This window comes from Myotis brandtii, unplaced genomic scaffold (assembly GCF_000412655.1).
Source record: "Myotis brandtii unplaced genomic scaffold, ASM41265v1 scaffold686, whole genome shotgun sequence".
In the NCBI taxonomy this organism is placed as follows: domain Eukaryota; kingdom Metazoa; phylum Chordata; class Mammalia; order Chiroptera; family Vespertilionidae; genus Myotis; species Myotis brandtii.
Window position 1 is genome coordinate 202,254 of NW_005370683.1, and position 18,122 is coordinate 220,375.

Consider the following 18,122-nt stretch of genomic DNA (forward strand, 5'->3'; position numbering starts at 1 on the left):
TAGTTCAGACAAGAGGAAACAAAAGAACATTGTGATTCAAGAAATTCTGAGCTTATTCTTAATTTTTCTATATCTTTAAAATGACTTGAAAATATGATTATTTTCTTTATTGTCCAATATTTTTCACATGGATAAAATCAGTGTTTAAATGCAAATCTTACTCTGACATCCTAACCACCAAAACAGAAGAGAAGTATGCAAAATTTAATAATAGGATGCCACAATAGCCAAGAATTGCCCAGTATTTGCATTAAAAAAAAATCCCACAATAAGAAAAGCATTATTTTCTACTGCCCAATGTATTCATTTTAAATAACAAACTTTTATTTTTCTGTAACATATTGCATACTTATTACATAACATTAACATATTATATAACTATATTTATAAGTGTAGCACTATCAACAGGTATTGCTTTTTTTTTTCATTCCAGTCCCCTAATTTTTAATCTCTAAATGATGTTTTCTCTTTAGCTCATATTTTATTATGCATAGTTAAGAAAAACAATATAAAAAAACACCTTACTATAAAATAATAACAACAGCAGCTAACATTTAAACTATTCTTATGTTATAGGCAAGCTTCTGAATGCTTTTTGCATAGTAACCCATGTAATAATCTCAACAACCCTATGAGGTAGATGTAATTATTAGTCCATTTACAGATGGGAAAACTGAGTTTCACATGTATTAAAAAACTTGCCTATGATCCCATAGCTAGTAAGTAGTAGCATCATGATTTAAGCCACAGCAACAAAAACTTAGCCCATAATTTTAACTGCTAAACTTTCCCACAAATACTGACATTACAATATGAATCAAAGAAAACAAAATGTATTTAGTGGTAGAGTCATATGTATTACACTCTATAACCCATGGATACATTTTCAAACCAAATAGAAACCAGTCTAACAATGACTGCTAAAAATATTCAAATTACTGGAATGTAATAAAAAGTTTTACTGAATGTTAGATGTTATTGAAAAACAACAACAACCCTGTAGTTTATATTAAAAAAATCAACCCATAAAGTCCATTTCATTGTCTAAGAAAATAAAGTCTATAACAAAACACATCATATGTCTACAAAAATATAATTCTTCCATACTATTAAGACATTATAATTTTATAAAAAGTAAAGAGGAAATGTTTCCATGAAGCTGAAAATCATTCATTTTAAACATCAAACAGAACATATGAAACACTTAGAAAGTGATGCACTGTTATTGAGATGGAAAATCACATCAATTTTTAAAATAAAAATAATGTACTCTGCTTATCAATTTAATGAGCTTCTCTGAGATAAATAATTTAAATAGCATCCTCACTATAGTATTAAAATGCATAAAATATAAATCTACCTGCCATCTTCATTACTTCGGTAAAACACAAGAAAAGGATCTGATTTTCCAAAGAAGTCCTTCTTGTCCAACTTATTAGCACAAAATTGCATCAGAACAGCATCCTGAAAACAAAATGAATATAATAGCTCAAAATCTGGATTACAAATAACCAGAAACTACAGATCACAAATAAGACTTGAGAAGAAAACAAATTTGAAATTTTCTTGCAAATGGCCAAGTGTGTGAGAATTCCAGACAACATAAAATTGCTTTAAAGGACCATGAGACTGAAAACTTGACTTTGTGTTTGTTCTAGTCACAAAACTATAACTTTAAAATCTGTACCAATTTTCTTCTGAAAAGTGATATTAAGCTAGATAACTCTAGGTATCCAATATCATAAGACAAATCTTCATTCATATCTCCTGTTATTCAAGTACATATTTTTAGAACATACACATTTTTTAAATTCCTGAGGAAATATTTACTAAACTTCTACTAAGTATCTATCATTTATTAGATGTTAAGATGTATTAGATGATTAGATGAGGAACAAGACTGATCCAGACTTTGACCACATAGTTTACTATCTGGAGGGGAAAAAAGTTTTTTTTCTTAATTATACAGAGTGCTCCACAATATCTCCATAACTACATTTTAAAATAATTAACATTGCATTGGACTTCAAGAAAAACAGCCGAAACCGGTTTGGCTCAGTGGATAGAGCGTCGGCCTGCGGACTGAGGGGTCCCAGGTTCGATTCCGGTCAAGGGCATGTACCTGGGTTGCGGGCACATCCCCAGTAGGAGATGTGCAGGATGCAGCTGATCGATGTTTCTCTCTCATCGATGTTTCTAACTCTCTATCTCTCTCCCTTCCTCTCTGTAAAAAATCAATAAAATATATTTAAAAAACAAAAACAAAACAAAGCACCTTCATTTTCATTTGTAATTTAAATTAAACATGTAGCATGTTAATCACTATGCCAAACCAATCATTTTTATCAGTTTATATACTCAAGCATCGATAATCTACGTAATTTAGCTTAAAGTTAATCAAACTGGGGTATAATAAATCAAAGATATGAACCATTATTCAATTAGGTAGTGTAAGCTTTTTAATAAAGTAGAAAATACATAGCCATTTCAAGAATAAAATTACTATTTTGGTTTGCTTGCTTTTTTAACTGAAAGAAAATGCTAACAATTTTGGAAAGAGGTAGAGGGTCAAAGTAATTCAGATTAAATCAAGAGGTCATAGTTTCGCCAAAACCAGTTTGGCTCAGTGAATAGAGCGTCGGCCTGCAGACTGAAAGGTCCCAGGTTCGATTCCGGTCAAGGGCATGTACCTGGGTTGCGGGCACATCCCAAGTGGGAGATGTGCAGGAGGCAGCTGATCAATGTTTCTCTCTCATGGATGTTTCTGACTCTCTATCTCTCTCCCTTCCTCTCTGTGAAAAATCAATAAATTATATTAAAACAAAAAAAAAGAGGTCATAGTTTCAAATCCTATTTGATGAAAATGTTAACAATGACTAAAAAGTCACTTTCTTATTCAACCATTTCTTTGCAGAGTCCAGCAATACTGATTAAGCTTCTACCTAAATTCTCCTTATTTCCTTTCAGTAATTCCAGAACACTATACCAGAGATGATGCTCTCTATTTTTCTTTCATTCATTGATATACTTACTTAATAAACATTTCTCAAGCAATACTCAGAGAAGTTTATAGGTCTAGATTTCTCATTTTCAAAAGTATCGATAAGAGTGTCATTTTACTTCGTTATTTAGAATACAGATGTGATATCTTCTACCAGAGGAATACTCATATTAAAGCAGGCATTCTGCTTCTAAGCAGGTATAGTTACAATACACATTTCAAAGAAAATTACAAAGGGAACACAAGCAAGAATAGGAATATCATTAATAACTCAAGCTCCTCAACCATGATCACTTTTCAAATCTAAGGTTTAAAGATTAAAAATTGATATACTATCCATTAAGGAAGTAGTGAGATAATCACCTGGATGTTCAAACTATAAAGTCAAATTGAGAAGAAAGGGCTGGGGTTTTTGTTTTGTTTTGCGTTATTTGTTTCGAATGCCCTTTCATCTTCCTATATATTACATGCCCTTGGGTGAGAGTAGTTTTCTAATAACACGGGACGAGGACATTGTTCTTGTCACAGAAAAATAAATAGCCCCTTGAAGATATTTTCCCAAAGCACCTGAATCAAAACACAAACTCCCAAAAAACATTCTGATATACTTGAAAGGCATTAATAGATCAATAAAATGTGTATTTTTCAAACTGATTGTGAATTAAGCTTCAAAGAGATCAAGTATTGTTTAAAAATAAATTTTCACATGATCATTGGTGAATGTAATACCAAGCTGTAATTTTTCAAATTATATTCCTTAAGGCTTACAACATGAATAACCAATTCAAAATAAAGATTTCTTTCAATGTATCAAATTATATAAATTTAGGAAAAAATATATTTTGCTATTATTCAGGTTAATAACATAGTGGGGATTTCAGCTGTACCAAGCACAAAAGGTATCTAATTTATAAGGAAAAAATCCAAGCATTTACTTATTTTCAGAAATATACAGGCATCATTGCAAAGGTGTTTGTTTCTTTTTTAATCTCTTATGCTTAGTACCACCTGAGAGAATTTTCAAACTTTTCTTCAATGCTCCACATCAATACAACAAACTTCCTATTGAAGAAATCCACTTGAATATTTCACAGGCATTTCTAACAAGTTCAAATCTAACTTGCTTCTCCTATAATTTTCCCAGCTCAATTAGTGGTTCATCATCCACTCAAGTGATCAAAGAGTTGTTCTCAATTTATCCCTTTTCCTTACCCTTTACACATTTCTTCACCAAGTTGTAACATTCTGAGTCTAAAACTTTCCTCAAATTTTCACTTCAGCTACACAGGCACCACCCTCGTCCAAGCCCACCTCCTCTCTCACCTGGACTTGTACAGTGTGGCATTGATTCCTCTCTCCCTCTCCCTCTCTTGGACCTATCCAATCCATTCTCCGTTTAGCAGACATGTTCTTAAAATGTGAAAGAAATACTTCTGTACCTAACAAAAATGCTCCAAGGCTTTCTCCTGCATTTCAGATAAACAGACTCTTAAAATGATCTACAAAGCTGAACACCAGCCCTAGGCAGTTTGGCTCAGTAGATGGAGCATAGGCCAGCCAACTGAAGGGTCTTGGGATCAAGTCAGGTCAAGGGCACGTACCTCGGTTGCAGGCCCCATCCCCGGCCCGGGTTGGGGATCATGCAGGAGGCAACCAATCTATGTGCCTCTCTCACATCTATGTTTCTCTGTCTCTCCTCCTCCCTTCCACTCTCTAAAAACCAATGGAAAAAATATCCTCAGGTGAGAATTAACTAACTGAATGAATGAACGAATGAAGCTGAACACCAAATGGGCTCTGAGCTGCCTTTTCCACCTTTACCTGGCAAAGTTTTACCTCAATCATCCCCCACTCCTAGGCCCTTGTCACCAAGCACCAGACACACTCCTCTCCCTCCTCAGGATCTTACACGAGCTGTGCACACTGCAGGAATTCCTACTACCCTGCGGCTGGCAAACGATTCCTCAGGGCTTAGCTTGCATGTCATTTGTTCACAGAGGCCCACATGACATCCTCCCTCTTATAAGTTAGATTTTCCATTGTCTTTCCCATAATATATTTGATCACTTAGTAAACATCATGACATATTTACCTGCACAGTCATCTGCATTTCCCACAAGCCGTCTGCATTTCCCACAAGCCGTGTTCATTAAAAACAAGGCCCAAGGTTATATTTGATCACGTAGTAAACATCATGACATATTTACCTGCATAGTCATCTGCATTTCCCACAAGCTGTCTGCATTTCCCACAAGCTGTCTGCAGTTCCCACAAGCCGTGTTCATTAAAAACAAGGCCCAAGGTGGTTGGTTGTGTTTTTCTCACCATTGTATTTCAAGCTTCCATTTCTGAGACTAGCACGTTTGTACAATATGTTGAATCATTCAATCAGAATAACAAATATTCTTTGTGGATAATTTCAAATTACTTGTAAGCAATGGTTTACACATCACTCAAATGATGCTTTTGTTTTCCCTGCAGAGGAGCCATCTGGGGGAGGTACTAAGAATATCAGCATTTTGCCCTAGCTGGTTTGGCTCAGTGGATAAAGTGTTGGCCTGTGACTGAAGGGTCCTGGGTTTGATTCCAGTCAAGGGCACAGGCTCGGGTTGATTTCAGAAAGGAAGGGAGAGGGAGAGAGAGATAGAAACATCAATGATGAGAGAGAATCATTGATCGGCTGCCTACTGCAGGTTCCACGCTGGGGATCGAGCCCACAACCCAGGCATGTGCCCTGACTGGGAATCGAACCGTGACCTCCTGGTTCCTAGGTCGACGCTCAACCACTGAACCACTCATGACATCCTGGCCATAAGATGCAGCCTGGCCATACGCAATATATGCCTCAGTATCTTGATTTTCTTTTGAAATAGATGAATAATAATGTGTTCACTGGCATATTTATACAAAATCACCATAATATCAGATTTTGACAAAATAGCATGTTAATGTCACTGTAAAGAACAAGTATCTTATTGACTTGGAACTTCTTTTTCTCTTTCCTCCATCATTATACAAAACTCATTATCATCATACACATAAAGAAATTCAGAAACAAGAAGTGTAATAGATGATTAGATGATATCATTAAAAGAAATCATTGTGCCAGTTTAACTAAAAAATAGGATGGTGGTGGGTATTATTCTTGTATTTAAATAACTGCAGTATTTTTGTAAAGTATTTTAGTATACATAAAATGCTTTCATATACATTACATTTTCAGATTTAATGATATAGTAGTCAATTTTCAGAGATGGGAAAATTTTTAAAAATATTATAGTTATCTGTTCAAATATTTGGCTCCCTCCCCAGGCCCCATCACCCCTTGTAAATATGAAAAGTGAAACTCAGAGCAATCAAGTGACTTAATAAGCCGAAGTACAAATTACTAGCAAAACCAAACCCGGTTCAGTCAGATGGTCTTTTACAGCATTATACTGTAAGTAGTTTCTGGCATTTTACACATGAGAGAACTGAGACTGAGGTGGCTGTGACCTGCCCAGGGAATAAAGACAAAGAATAAGGAAAAAGAATAGGAAGGCCTTCGTTTTGAATGCATTTCTAACTGCTTAAATTCTAATATTCTCGTTTAATTATCTCCACAAGCTTCTTATTATACTTTCCTTTTGTTATTTCACTATCCCAGCCCCCAGAGTCCCAAGGGTGCATAGTTAATTGAAATGCTCAGTTTCAGCAGTTGCAGGCAAGTAATATGTTTTTCTGGCCATATTGCCTTTATATACATACTTATGTATATAAAGCCATAGTGATTATTTTCAAAAAAAAAAAGAAAGAAAAAGAAAAAAAAAATGACCTCTGGGGATTAAAGTGAAAAACTCAGGTACTAATTAATAGCTCTCTGTATAAAAACTACAGCCAATGTCAAAGTATTAAGTTTTTGTACTTTGGGGGAGCTTCTGTTCGTAAAATCATGAAGCAAACATTGTAAATAAAGAGTACTGAAACGTAATTTCTTTTCCCCCAAAATAACAATTCCCAGGGACCCACTGGGCCACTCAGAACAGACAGCACTGACTTCTGATTCAGAGCCCTCATTACTTCCAGCTCTCAGCTCATCTTGACAACAATGAAATCACTGAACATGAGTCAATGGCTGTATCAGCAAATCACGACTAAAAATAGCAGCTTTCTAAAAATACTGACTATGCACTTGTTCCTAGTTGGAGTGGTAGTTGGTCCTTCTTTCAAATGTGGACTTATCAGCTAACAAAAGATGGGACTGTATATATTCTGAATTAATTCAATTAGAAATAGGGAAACACGGGTATGTCATGCAAAAGGGACAAGGTCAAATGACTAGAAATATTCCTTCAAAGTCACACATAAATCTTCAAAATTTTTGCAAAAACTAAACTGATTGGTACAATTGACAACTCCTTATATTAATGCCTCTCCCAAATGATAATGACATTAGGTTTTATTTGGAATTTTCTATTCTATAAAAAGATCATTAAACTAACTGATTATTCTTTTGGGACTACAGAATATAGTCTCTCTGGTTAAAGTACTAAGTATCTAAAGTGATATTTAATGAGTTATAAATTAATTTAACACATACTTTCAATTAAATTTGCTACAATTACTCAAGTTAATCATTTGTGTAGATTTTCAGAAATATTATTTAAAGTTAGTGTTGGTAACACAAAGAAATTGACTTACCCTGCAACAGTTTAGTTCCTCTGCTGTAAGTATGATAGTGCCACATTTCTTCCCTGGAATTCCTCTAAAACAGCAAAAAATATATGTATATACATTAATATTTTATATTTACAATACTATATATTTAATATTTGTATACAACCAAATAAAGAGAGTATTACTAATAGGTGGGCTCTTTCCTAACAAAATACATTCCCAGTTCCAGCATTGAGTTTATCCTATATTTCCACACATCCTGATGAAGCTAAACTTTGATCGCATTCAGCATGTCAGTTCTCTGCACAAGAATCTTCAGTAGCTTCATATTATCTAGCATATCTAATATAATATAATATGATGATATAATATATGATATAATATGATATGTGGTATAAATCTATAACAAAACTTTCTCCTGTGGTTACTAATATTTCTATTATGTAATTAAAACCTATCCTAATCTTGGTTTCATATTTCTTTCTCCTTTCATCAACATGGTAACTTATTTGCACTTAATGTCTTTCTGCCATTCCCACGCCCTGACATACCGTAGTGTGTTTAACTATTCCCTACCCTGCCTCAAACTTTCCATATCTCCATATGAAATTCCATTTGTTCTATGAAGCCTTACCCCAGTCAATTTCACACACAGCTCAGCCTTCTCTGCACTCCCACTGCACTTACAGGCTAAGCATTTAATCTTTCCTAAATTGTTAGAATCATATATTCTTTTCCCTTGTTCTCTCAAGTTGATTATAAGCTGTATAAGAGCAAAACTCATGAGAACAAACCTCTTGTAAACCAAGAGAGTTAAATATCTATACCTAGCAATTGGTCATACATATAAGAAAAATGTGTAACATAAGCAGAATTAAGCAAATTGCAACTGCCATTCAATTTTCATTTTACGTGTCTCTGGTATATTTATGTTCACATAGCTTCTGGCTGACACTAAGAGAAAAGTTCAATAGGAAAATGCAAGGTGTGCGCATGGTCTCCTGCTTTACACAAGGGACAAGTCAAGGAGAATTTTCCAAAGGGCAATGTTTGTTCTAACAGTATATTGCATGCTTCTTTTCTCACAAATCATAGTTCAACTCTTCTGTTTGTCCTGGAAACTAAATATGTGACATTAAAGCCCAATGGATGCTTTTGTTCTCAAATATATTATTCATCCCTGATAGTTTTATTTGTACCAGCAGGTATGCAACAAATACATGCCCCTTAATTTCCACATATACAGGGATTGGAGTGTTAGTATCTCGACTGGGAATAAGGTGGAAGAATGGAAAGTTAAAGTATTCTCAATTGTGAATATATCAATGAAATTATACTCACTCTAAAACTGCCCTACCCTTTCTATCTTTCTATTCTAAAATTTCTTCTGGAGAGCACCACTCCGTCTTGAACTAAAAATGCCAGCTTGTGCAGGAAACTACCTATCACAAAATCTCGTTTCCTCTATCTCTTCACTCCCCATTCGGGAAATTGTAAATGTCAGGATCTTCCATTTTCTCCAGGTCTTTATGACTAAGAGATCAATTAATTTATCCTTGTATGTTTTTTCTTACAATATTACAAGCAGCATTTCTCAGTTAAACAACTGTACCTTCTTTTTCTTCTTTCTGTGTGGAAATCACAAAATGTGTATTTTCGGCATTATGGCAAACTAAACACCTTAACTGAACAACCACCTGAAAATACTTGGAAATGCTGACTACAATTTGCAAAATTTTTTCTAATGGCTCTCATAACCAGGCAAGAAAGTAAGAACCAATCAGAAGTGGAAACAAGCAGAGGCGAACCCTGGTGAGTTTGATCTTGGGCTTGTTTTTAATGGCTGCTTAGGGCATAAAGATAAAAGACCCAAAAAAAAGGGGTGGGGGAGACTCACAAGATGAGAAATTCAATAAATGGTCAGCTCACAGCATAAAGCTTCACTCACAATGACTACATTGACTGGTTGATTGTAGCATTTATTAGATATAAACATCCCCTTTGGAGGTATGTACAAAATAAATCCCTGCCTGAAAACTTGGTGATGAATAAAAGAGAAAAATATGTCTCTTGGTAATTCAGACCTTACCCAGGCTTGCTGCCTTAATTTCTACTACCTGGGTGGTCATAAAAGCTTCTAACCAAAAATTCAGTAAATGCAAGTGATCATAAGTGCCTGGTAAATGCAAAACCTCTCCGAAAGCGTTTGCCTTGAAACTACATCTAAAAATAATCTCACATTAAGCATTAAATATATATTTACAAAACACTGAAGGAAAAGTGTACCATGTGCTAGAGTCTCCAGAAACAGCCGACTGCAGAATCCAACATGGACATAGAATAGTGGAAATGATAGTGGGGAAGGGCATGTAATAAGAGTAGAGCCACAGTTGTTTAATAATTATTCACCTCACTAATTATAGATAAGAGGTTTTCTTACAGACCCTGGGAAACTGCAGGAGGAAACAAGGCTGTAAAAAGATAAGATATCTCGATGGGTCAATTACTCAGAAAAGAAATACATTTTGAGAAGAGACCAAGGACAGGACACACTTTGATTTGGTTGCTGTGCCCGGACCCTGACCCCCTCCAGGAGTTTTTCTCAGGAATGCTGGCTATTTTCTGGTCCCAGGATTGGGCTGAGCTGTTTGTAACATCATACAAGATGAGCCACCTTGTTACCAAACTTTGAGCTCCTGAGACCCTCCCCTCCCCTTTTCCATGTTACACTTGCAGCTCTCAGCTGCTCGTAGCTAACTTTTCCCTCGTGTGTATACAATCATCCAACTGGCAAGTGGGGGGTCAGAGTAGAATTTTCCAGGGTGACCGACTGCTCTCCCCATGCTGCCGGAATTATTGGAATAAATGCTCAGATATGATTCAACCCTGTCTCTGCTTAATTTGGCTCAAGTAGTGACAGGCGGTCTCCAACACATTGTGTCGTTTCAGAAATATTATGCATAGTATACAAAATGTAAATATGTATAACTAAAACTTAAAGAGAAAAATGGAATGCTGAGTAACTAGCAAAAGCCAATAAAAATAATCAAGAATATTTGGAGAGCCCAGCTGGTATGGCTCAGTGGTTGAGCATCAACCCATGAAGCAGGAGGTCATAGCTTGATTCCCAGTTAGGGCACATGCCTGGGGCTATGGGCTCAACCCCTAGTATGAGGTGTGTAGGAGGCAGCCGATCAATGATTTTCTCTCATCACTGATGTTTCTCTCTCTCTTCCTCTCCTTTCCTCTCTAAAATCATTTAAAAAAAATTTTTAAATAAAAAATAGAAACAAAAATTGTCACACTATGTAAAAATAATAATAAAATTTATCCATTAGTAATTTACAATAGATATCAAAATTTAAGGCTTCAGAAAATTCAAAAGAAAAGAATGGATATACTCAGGGCGAGAAATCTAACCTTAATGAAAACCAGTGTATATACATTAATAGCAAACATATAGATTTTAAATTTAAATATTTCTAGAAATAGTTACTGTGTCATAACAAAGATTCAATTAATTAGGGAGCTATGATATCAATACTGAATGCATCTATAGTTATAGCTCCAAAATATATACAGAAAGAACTGATTGTACTACACAATAAAAAGTATGCCATTATATGGAGCAATTTCACTAGTAACCTGGCAAACTACCTTGGCCAGTGATCCAGGCTACTACCACCAGTGGTAAGTCATGTTTATGTCATGTACCCCGATACGATGCACTAAGAAGGCACTTCACCTTTGTGTCCTTCCCCTCCAAGCCCATAACCCCAACCTAACCATGGGAAAAACACCTGATAATCCCAAATTGGGGGACAGTCTCAGAATATCTGACTAGTACTTCTTAAAACTGGCAAGGTCATCAAAAACAAGGAAAGTCGGAGAAATTGTCAAAACACAGAAGATACTGGGAGACAAGATGACTAAATGCCATGTGATATCCTGAGCTGAATTCTGAAACAGAAAAAGGACATTCATGGAAATACACAAGTGAAATAAATGAAGTCTGGAGCTTAGTCAATTCTAATGTATCAATGTTTGTTTCCTAGTTGTGACAAATGTACCAGAGTAATGTAAGAAGTTAACATTAGTGGAAACTGGATGAGGAATATACTACAGGAACTCCCTGCACTATCTTTGTAACTTTTCTGTAAATCTAAAGCAATTCTAAAATATAAAGTCTATATTTAAAACATTGTAAAGCAAGAAAAGACAATGACAGGCTAAAGAAGTATTCCAGGTTAAAAGAGACTAAACAGATGTTAACGTTAGTGGAAACTGGATGAGGAATATATAGGAACTCCCTGCACTATCTTTGTAACTTTTCTGTAAATCTAAAGCAATTCTAAAATATAAAGTCTATATTTAAAACATTGTAAAGCAAGAAAAGACAATGACAGGCTAAAGAAGTATTCCAGGTTAAAAGAGACTAAAATCAGGACAACTAAATTCAATGTGTGATTCTTGATTAAACTTTAGATTGGGGGGGAAATAGCTTTAGGACATTAATGGAACCACTGTTGAAATTTGAATATGGAGTGTGGATTAGATAATATAATTGTACCACTGTGAAGTTCCCTGGTTTTGATCATCATGTTTATGGCTATGTAAGAGAGCATCCTTATAGGAAATACACACTCGGGCATTTAGAGGAAATGGGGCACAATTTCTCCAACTTACTCTCAGATGGTTCAGAAAAAACAACAAAATCTAAAATATTAGAGAGGAAGAGGTGAGGGATGGAGGTGGGGGAGAAAATGATAAAGCCCATAAAACAAAGTTAACATCTGTTCAAAGTAAACATTCTGGGTAAAGATCATACAGAAGTTTCTGATACAACTCTAGTAAATTTTCTATACAATTGAAATTATATCAAAGTAGAAAGTTATCCCAAAAAGATGTTTTGAAAAGTTTCCCAGACTTGTTTTTACTGTGATATTTTGTGGCATATATGAAAAATAATAGAACTCAAGCTCAAAACAGTTAAAGGTTTATCTCAAGAGAATTATTAGAGATGAGTAATTCTTTCCAAAATTAAGCGCACGAAGAATAAAAGGCCTTTTGAGAGACTGGGGGGCTTGTTTGATGTGGTTTGTTTTGCTTTTTGTTGATTGTTACAGTTGGGTTTTTTCCCTAACTGTAACATTTTTCGATAACTCATACTACTTTTCCATTACCGCTACCCCTCTTAGTTCATACCGTTACACTTTTGCTTGGGTTACTGGACTTTTCTTGCTCCTATCTGGTCTCAGGCTGGTACTCCTTTAATTTATTCTCTCCATGATGCCAGATTGATCTGCTCATTAATGCTAATCATGAAGCCTTCCATCTTCCAGTGGCTCTACATACATCCTAGGTAATTTTAAACTTAATAATTAGGACATAATCACCTTCATAAAATTCAGCCACTGTTAAGTTTCTAGTTTCATCTTTCCCACCACTTTCAATAGAGCCACACTTTTCATTCCCTGAATCCATAACAAATGTTTCATTTCTCCCTGACCTCACCTGAAATAGTCAGCCTACCAACCACTCAAGGAATCTTTTCACCTCAGGGATTTCTACCTATACTTCAAATTTGCTTTAACTTATGGAACATTTGTAAAATGGACCAAATATTATGTCATAGAAAATTTACTAAAATATATCACATTTATTGGTCAAGAAATTTTGGTTAGACACTAATGACAAATGTCAATTTTTAAAACATTTTTAAAAACTCATTGTTTAAAAAAATTAAAAAATAGAAAAGAGTGAATACTTAGCACTGCACAATAATAAAAGTAATACCTGAAACATTATACTACCTTAGTATTTTGTATGTAAAAAATTTATAAGCAAAATGGCCACTCAGTGTATATAAAACTTTAGACAATAAATAAATAAATAAATAAATAAGGCTCAGGCTCAAGTTGCCCTCAAGCCCTAGTCTTGTATTTTAATGCCATGTCTTCTGCCTTATTCTCAAGGTTCCTTTCTGTTTTTCTTCCCGTCCCCATAATTCTCTCATTGAACTTCAGCACCCACAGGACTTCATTCTTGAGTCCAAAAAGTCATCATGAAATTCTATGAAATCTCAAGGGACTCCAAATTGACAAAACGATTTTGAAAAAGAACGAAGTTGGAGGACTCATACTCCCTGATTTCAAAACATATTACAAAGGAGCTACAGTAATTAAAATAGTGTGGGTGCTGGCATAAGGACAGACAACTAGACCTATGAAATAAAATAGAGTACCCAGGAATAAACCCTCACATATATGGTCAAATGAACAAAAATTCCAACACCATTCAATGAGGAAAATACCATCTCTTCAACAACTGGTGTGAGGAAACTGCATATCTACATAAAAAGAATAAAAGTGGACCTTTATTTTATACCATATATAAAAATCAACTTAAACATAAGACCTAAAACTATAAACTTTAAAAAGAAAACACAGCGAGAAAATTCATGACATTGGTCTTGACTGATTTCTTGAATATGACATCAAAAGCACAGAAAAATAGATGAATGGGACATCAAACTTTAAAACATTTGTACCTCATAGAACACATAAACAGAGTGAAAGGCAATGGGAGGATGTATATGCAATCATATGCCTGATAAAGGCTTAATATTCAGGATTTCTGATATAAATTACTATATATAAAGAACCCCTACAACTCAATGGAAAAAATATCAAATAGGACTAAAAACCTTAACTCATTCACAGCCCAATATTCTCTGCCCAGTAAAATAAACCAGAGAATAACAGTAGCAGTCTAATTTTCAGGGAAGTTAATAAAGATGACTTTGAAGGTCAAATATTCCCCCAAAGTTCACGGTATGTTCACATGCAAAGATTGCACAGTAAAGACATGTACTGCTTCATTGTAAATTTGTATGTTTCTCACCTTCAAGACTAACCATTCTCATGTCCTTCCTCCTCCTCTTCCTTCTCACACTGACTATTGATCTCTACAAGCACGAGGGCCACGGCACAGCTCTCAGAATAAGGCCACATTTGAGTCAGATCTTTAAACCAACCCTTTAATGCTCAGGCTCAAGTTGCCCTCAAGCTCTATTCTTGTACTTTAATGTCATGTCTTCTGCCTTATTCTCAAGGTTCCTTTCTGATTTTCTTCCCCTCCCCATAAGTCTCTCGTTGAACTTCAGCACCCACAGGACTTCATTCTTGAGTCCTATGTCAGAGCTGGGATTCTGTGTCCATTAGACCACTGCAAGCTGGTCTTCCAATTATCACCTGCCTCCAAGTCCCTATCCCTGTAGTCTTCAACACCTATCAGGACACTTACTAATCCCTCTTGGATCCCTCTCTATTTTCTACCTTCTGCTAATCGCCAAGATCAAATGCTGCAACAGCCAGCCTACAAAGAACACAATCTGCTCCCTATGCCAAAACCTCTGCTAGTTCAGTTACCCTTGGAGTTCCAGCTCCTCCCCAGAGCAAGAATCGCCTTTCTCATCACACCAGTCCCTGCCTCCTTTGCCCCATGCTTTCATACAGAACCAGTCAGTCAAGCCTGGATCAGAGTAACAGGAACAAACAGGTCTGTTATTTGATGAATATAATAAATGCTTGCCTCCCAGAGTAGAAAATGGCAATCTTTCTTAAACTGGTACTGATCCTAGCATTCTGGAAGACTTTCTGAATCCACCACTGAGATCCCTAAAGATAGAAGAAGTATGACTGACAGCATCACGCAGAAAATTAGATACAATCTCACAGCATGAACAGACACACTGCCACTGCCGAGTGGGTATAATGCCAGATCATAATGGGATGATCTAAAGAGAAGAGCTGATGAGTCATAGGAAGACACAGTAAATGTTGCAGACAAATTAAGTAGCACAAGACTCATTTTCGGAGGGGGAGGGGAAAAGACCAAAGTGTAGGACGGAATTAAGATATGAGAAATGTGCTTGCTAAAAACTTGAATCCAAGGGAACAGACTGTTGGAAATTGTAAAAATCCTGAGCTGCTATTAAAAAGTAAATTAAAAATAGCTAAACATCAATTTCAAAATAGTTCACCTAAGTTTCTACAAGATATTAAAAAATAGCTTTTTTAAAAATACATATTTTATTGATTTTTTTACAGAGAGGAAGGGAGAGGGATAGAGAGTTAGAAACATCGATGAGAGAGAAACATAGATCAGCTGCCTCCTACACACCTCCTATTGGGGATGTGCCTGCAACCAAGGTACCTGCCTTTGACCGGACTCGAACCTGGGACCCTTCAGTCCTCAGGCCGATGCTCTATCCACTGATCCATACCGGTTAGGGCTAAAAAATTAATTTTTATGTCATAAAAAATGAGAAAAATATTTTAAAGTGACAACAATAACTGAAAAACAGAAAATAAAAAAAATGAGTTTAAATTCAAATGCGGATTATTTAATAGGGCATACGGCTATGTACAAGAAACTATTTTTCCTTTGTAATAAACATAACTTAGTTCTCAAAGACTTAATTAATAATAAATAACTTAAAGCTCTACTACGCCTGCTTTGCATCTTCAAATTTTCTAGTTATCATCATTTTAAGAAGTTTACTTCTGAAGAGATATTATAACACAATTGCAATTAGGAAGCTAGAAGAAATTATTCTGAATACCTGAACAGAAAATAATTTAAACTGGGCCATTTAAAGGGAAAAAAACAAGGGAATATTATGAATAATTTAGAATACAAATGGGAAACTAATTGGAAAATAAATCTCTAATCTAAAACAAATTAGTAAATAAGCACTAAGTCACTTTGATGATGCTATTTAAGAAAAATAACATCCGGGACACAAGATGAGTCCATTTTGTTAACTGCAGGTGGATTATCTGCCTCAGGAGGTGTCTGGTGCTGCATTCGGAAGCCTATACTCATCCACAGGGGACAATCCCCTAACGCTTAACAAGACTGACAAAAGTCACGGCTGCAACAGGAGAGTGTACGAACTCTATTTCTACCTCCAGCCAGGAGGAACCGACCACAAAAACTGGTAGGATGTTTAGTGACCACCCTACAATGTTATCTTTACATGGCTGAGTCCTGGCCAGGACAGGTTCACAGGGGAAGACAGGAACAGGGGGAGGCAAAAGGGACTATGAGATAGAGATGTAAGAGCTACATGTTACATACATATCATTTCCTTAATATGAACTTCATTATTTCTATCATGCTTTTATCTATTCCACTATTTTCATATATCATGTGGTAAATCATGAAGTCTTTAGAAACTGTGTTTGTCCTAAAGCTGCCTATCAGAGAAGAAAACACTTCCCTGACCTTGTATTATTTCCAGTTTTCTCACTGGCTTCCTCCTTTCTTCCAAAGCTATTCTTTCTTCTACTGAAATATTCCGTATCGTCCGCCCTGCTGATCTCTCCCCACCATCTGCCCATTAGATTGATTCAAAAAAGCAAGCACATGGGAAAGGATGTCACTGAGCAGGGGAAGCAGGGATGAGGGTGGAATCTGCACGCATCCGTGGAGTGGACCAGCTGCTCTGAAGAGCTACTCTGACATTACGGAAAGAGAAAATTTCCATGCAAACAGCATTTCACTCTCTTCCTCACCCTAACGATGCGTTTTAAAACAAAGTGTATGAATGCTTTTGATTGCTTTTCAGTAACATTGAAGGAAGGGGGTCAAATCCCATTTGAATAGAAGCTACATCTTCTCTTAAAGCACTTGAACTCGCAAGAACCCAAGACAGCAAGCATGCTCAGTTCAGAGGACCTGGTTCTTCAATCCACATGTTCCCCTTCCTCGAGACACATGCTTCTCTCATAGCTAGAATTTTTTTATAAAAGCCAATATTTTCTCAAGCAAGAGGGTGAATGACTACAAAATACTCCCCTTTCCCCCAATCCACTGAGTCGGAGTAATTGCTCAGATAAGAGCATGTGACTATATTCCTCTATGCTTTAATTAATAAATCCAAGATATCCTTCCATTAGGAGGCTAACGACATTCAATTTTACTGCCCTATTTTTGGTTAATCTTCCATTTGAATTCCTTCTCTCACATTCTCTTTATCTCAAGCAGTTAATGTGATTTCCTCAGGTAGCAGGTCACCATTCTACAATTCTTATCGTTCTGTTCTTTGCTTCATTCTTTTGTAGCCAATCTCTTTCCCACTCGCAAGCCCTACATTTTGTCATTTTGTTACCCATTTAATGCCAATATTTGCCTAGCTATACTTACTAAAATTTTAAAATATCCCACTGCTCAAACATTAAGCCCACCTTTAAATCCTTTCATAATGTCTATTTGCCTGAGAAGACTGCCCAATAAGGTCAACGGCTGAATAAAAGATTAGTTGTACACAGTTTTAAAAATGGAATTAATTAGACCTTTTTCAGTAAGATAGATATAGTACCAACATTTTCCTAAATTACAAAATACCCTCAGATGACATGAAGTGTGCAGTTACAATACCTTCATTTTATCTGAACAG

The 18,122-nt window shown here is 35.8% G+C and overlaps 1 protein-coding gene across 1 annotated transcript in view; it reads right to left on the reverse strand.

Moving 5' to 3' along the window:
- CPNE8 (copine VIII) overlaps nucleotides 1-18,122 on the reverse strand; it is a 196,488-nt gene that overhangs the window by 98,698 nt on the left and 79,668 nt on the right. Inside the window, exons 9-10 of the mRNA XM_014529526.1 lie at nucleotides 7,682-7,745; nucleotides 1,361-1,464 (exon numbers count right to left, since the gene is read on the reverse strand). Coding sequence (XP_014385012.1) covers nucleotides 1,361-1,464; nucleotides 7,682-7,745 — 168 coding nt within the window. The remainder of the gene's footprint in view (nucleotides 1-1,360; nucleotides 1,465-7,681; nucleotides 7,746-18,122) is intronic.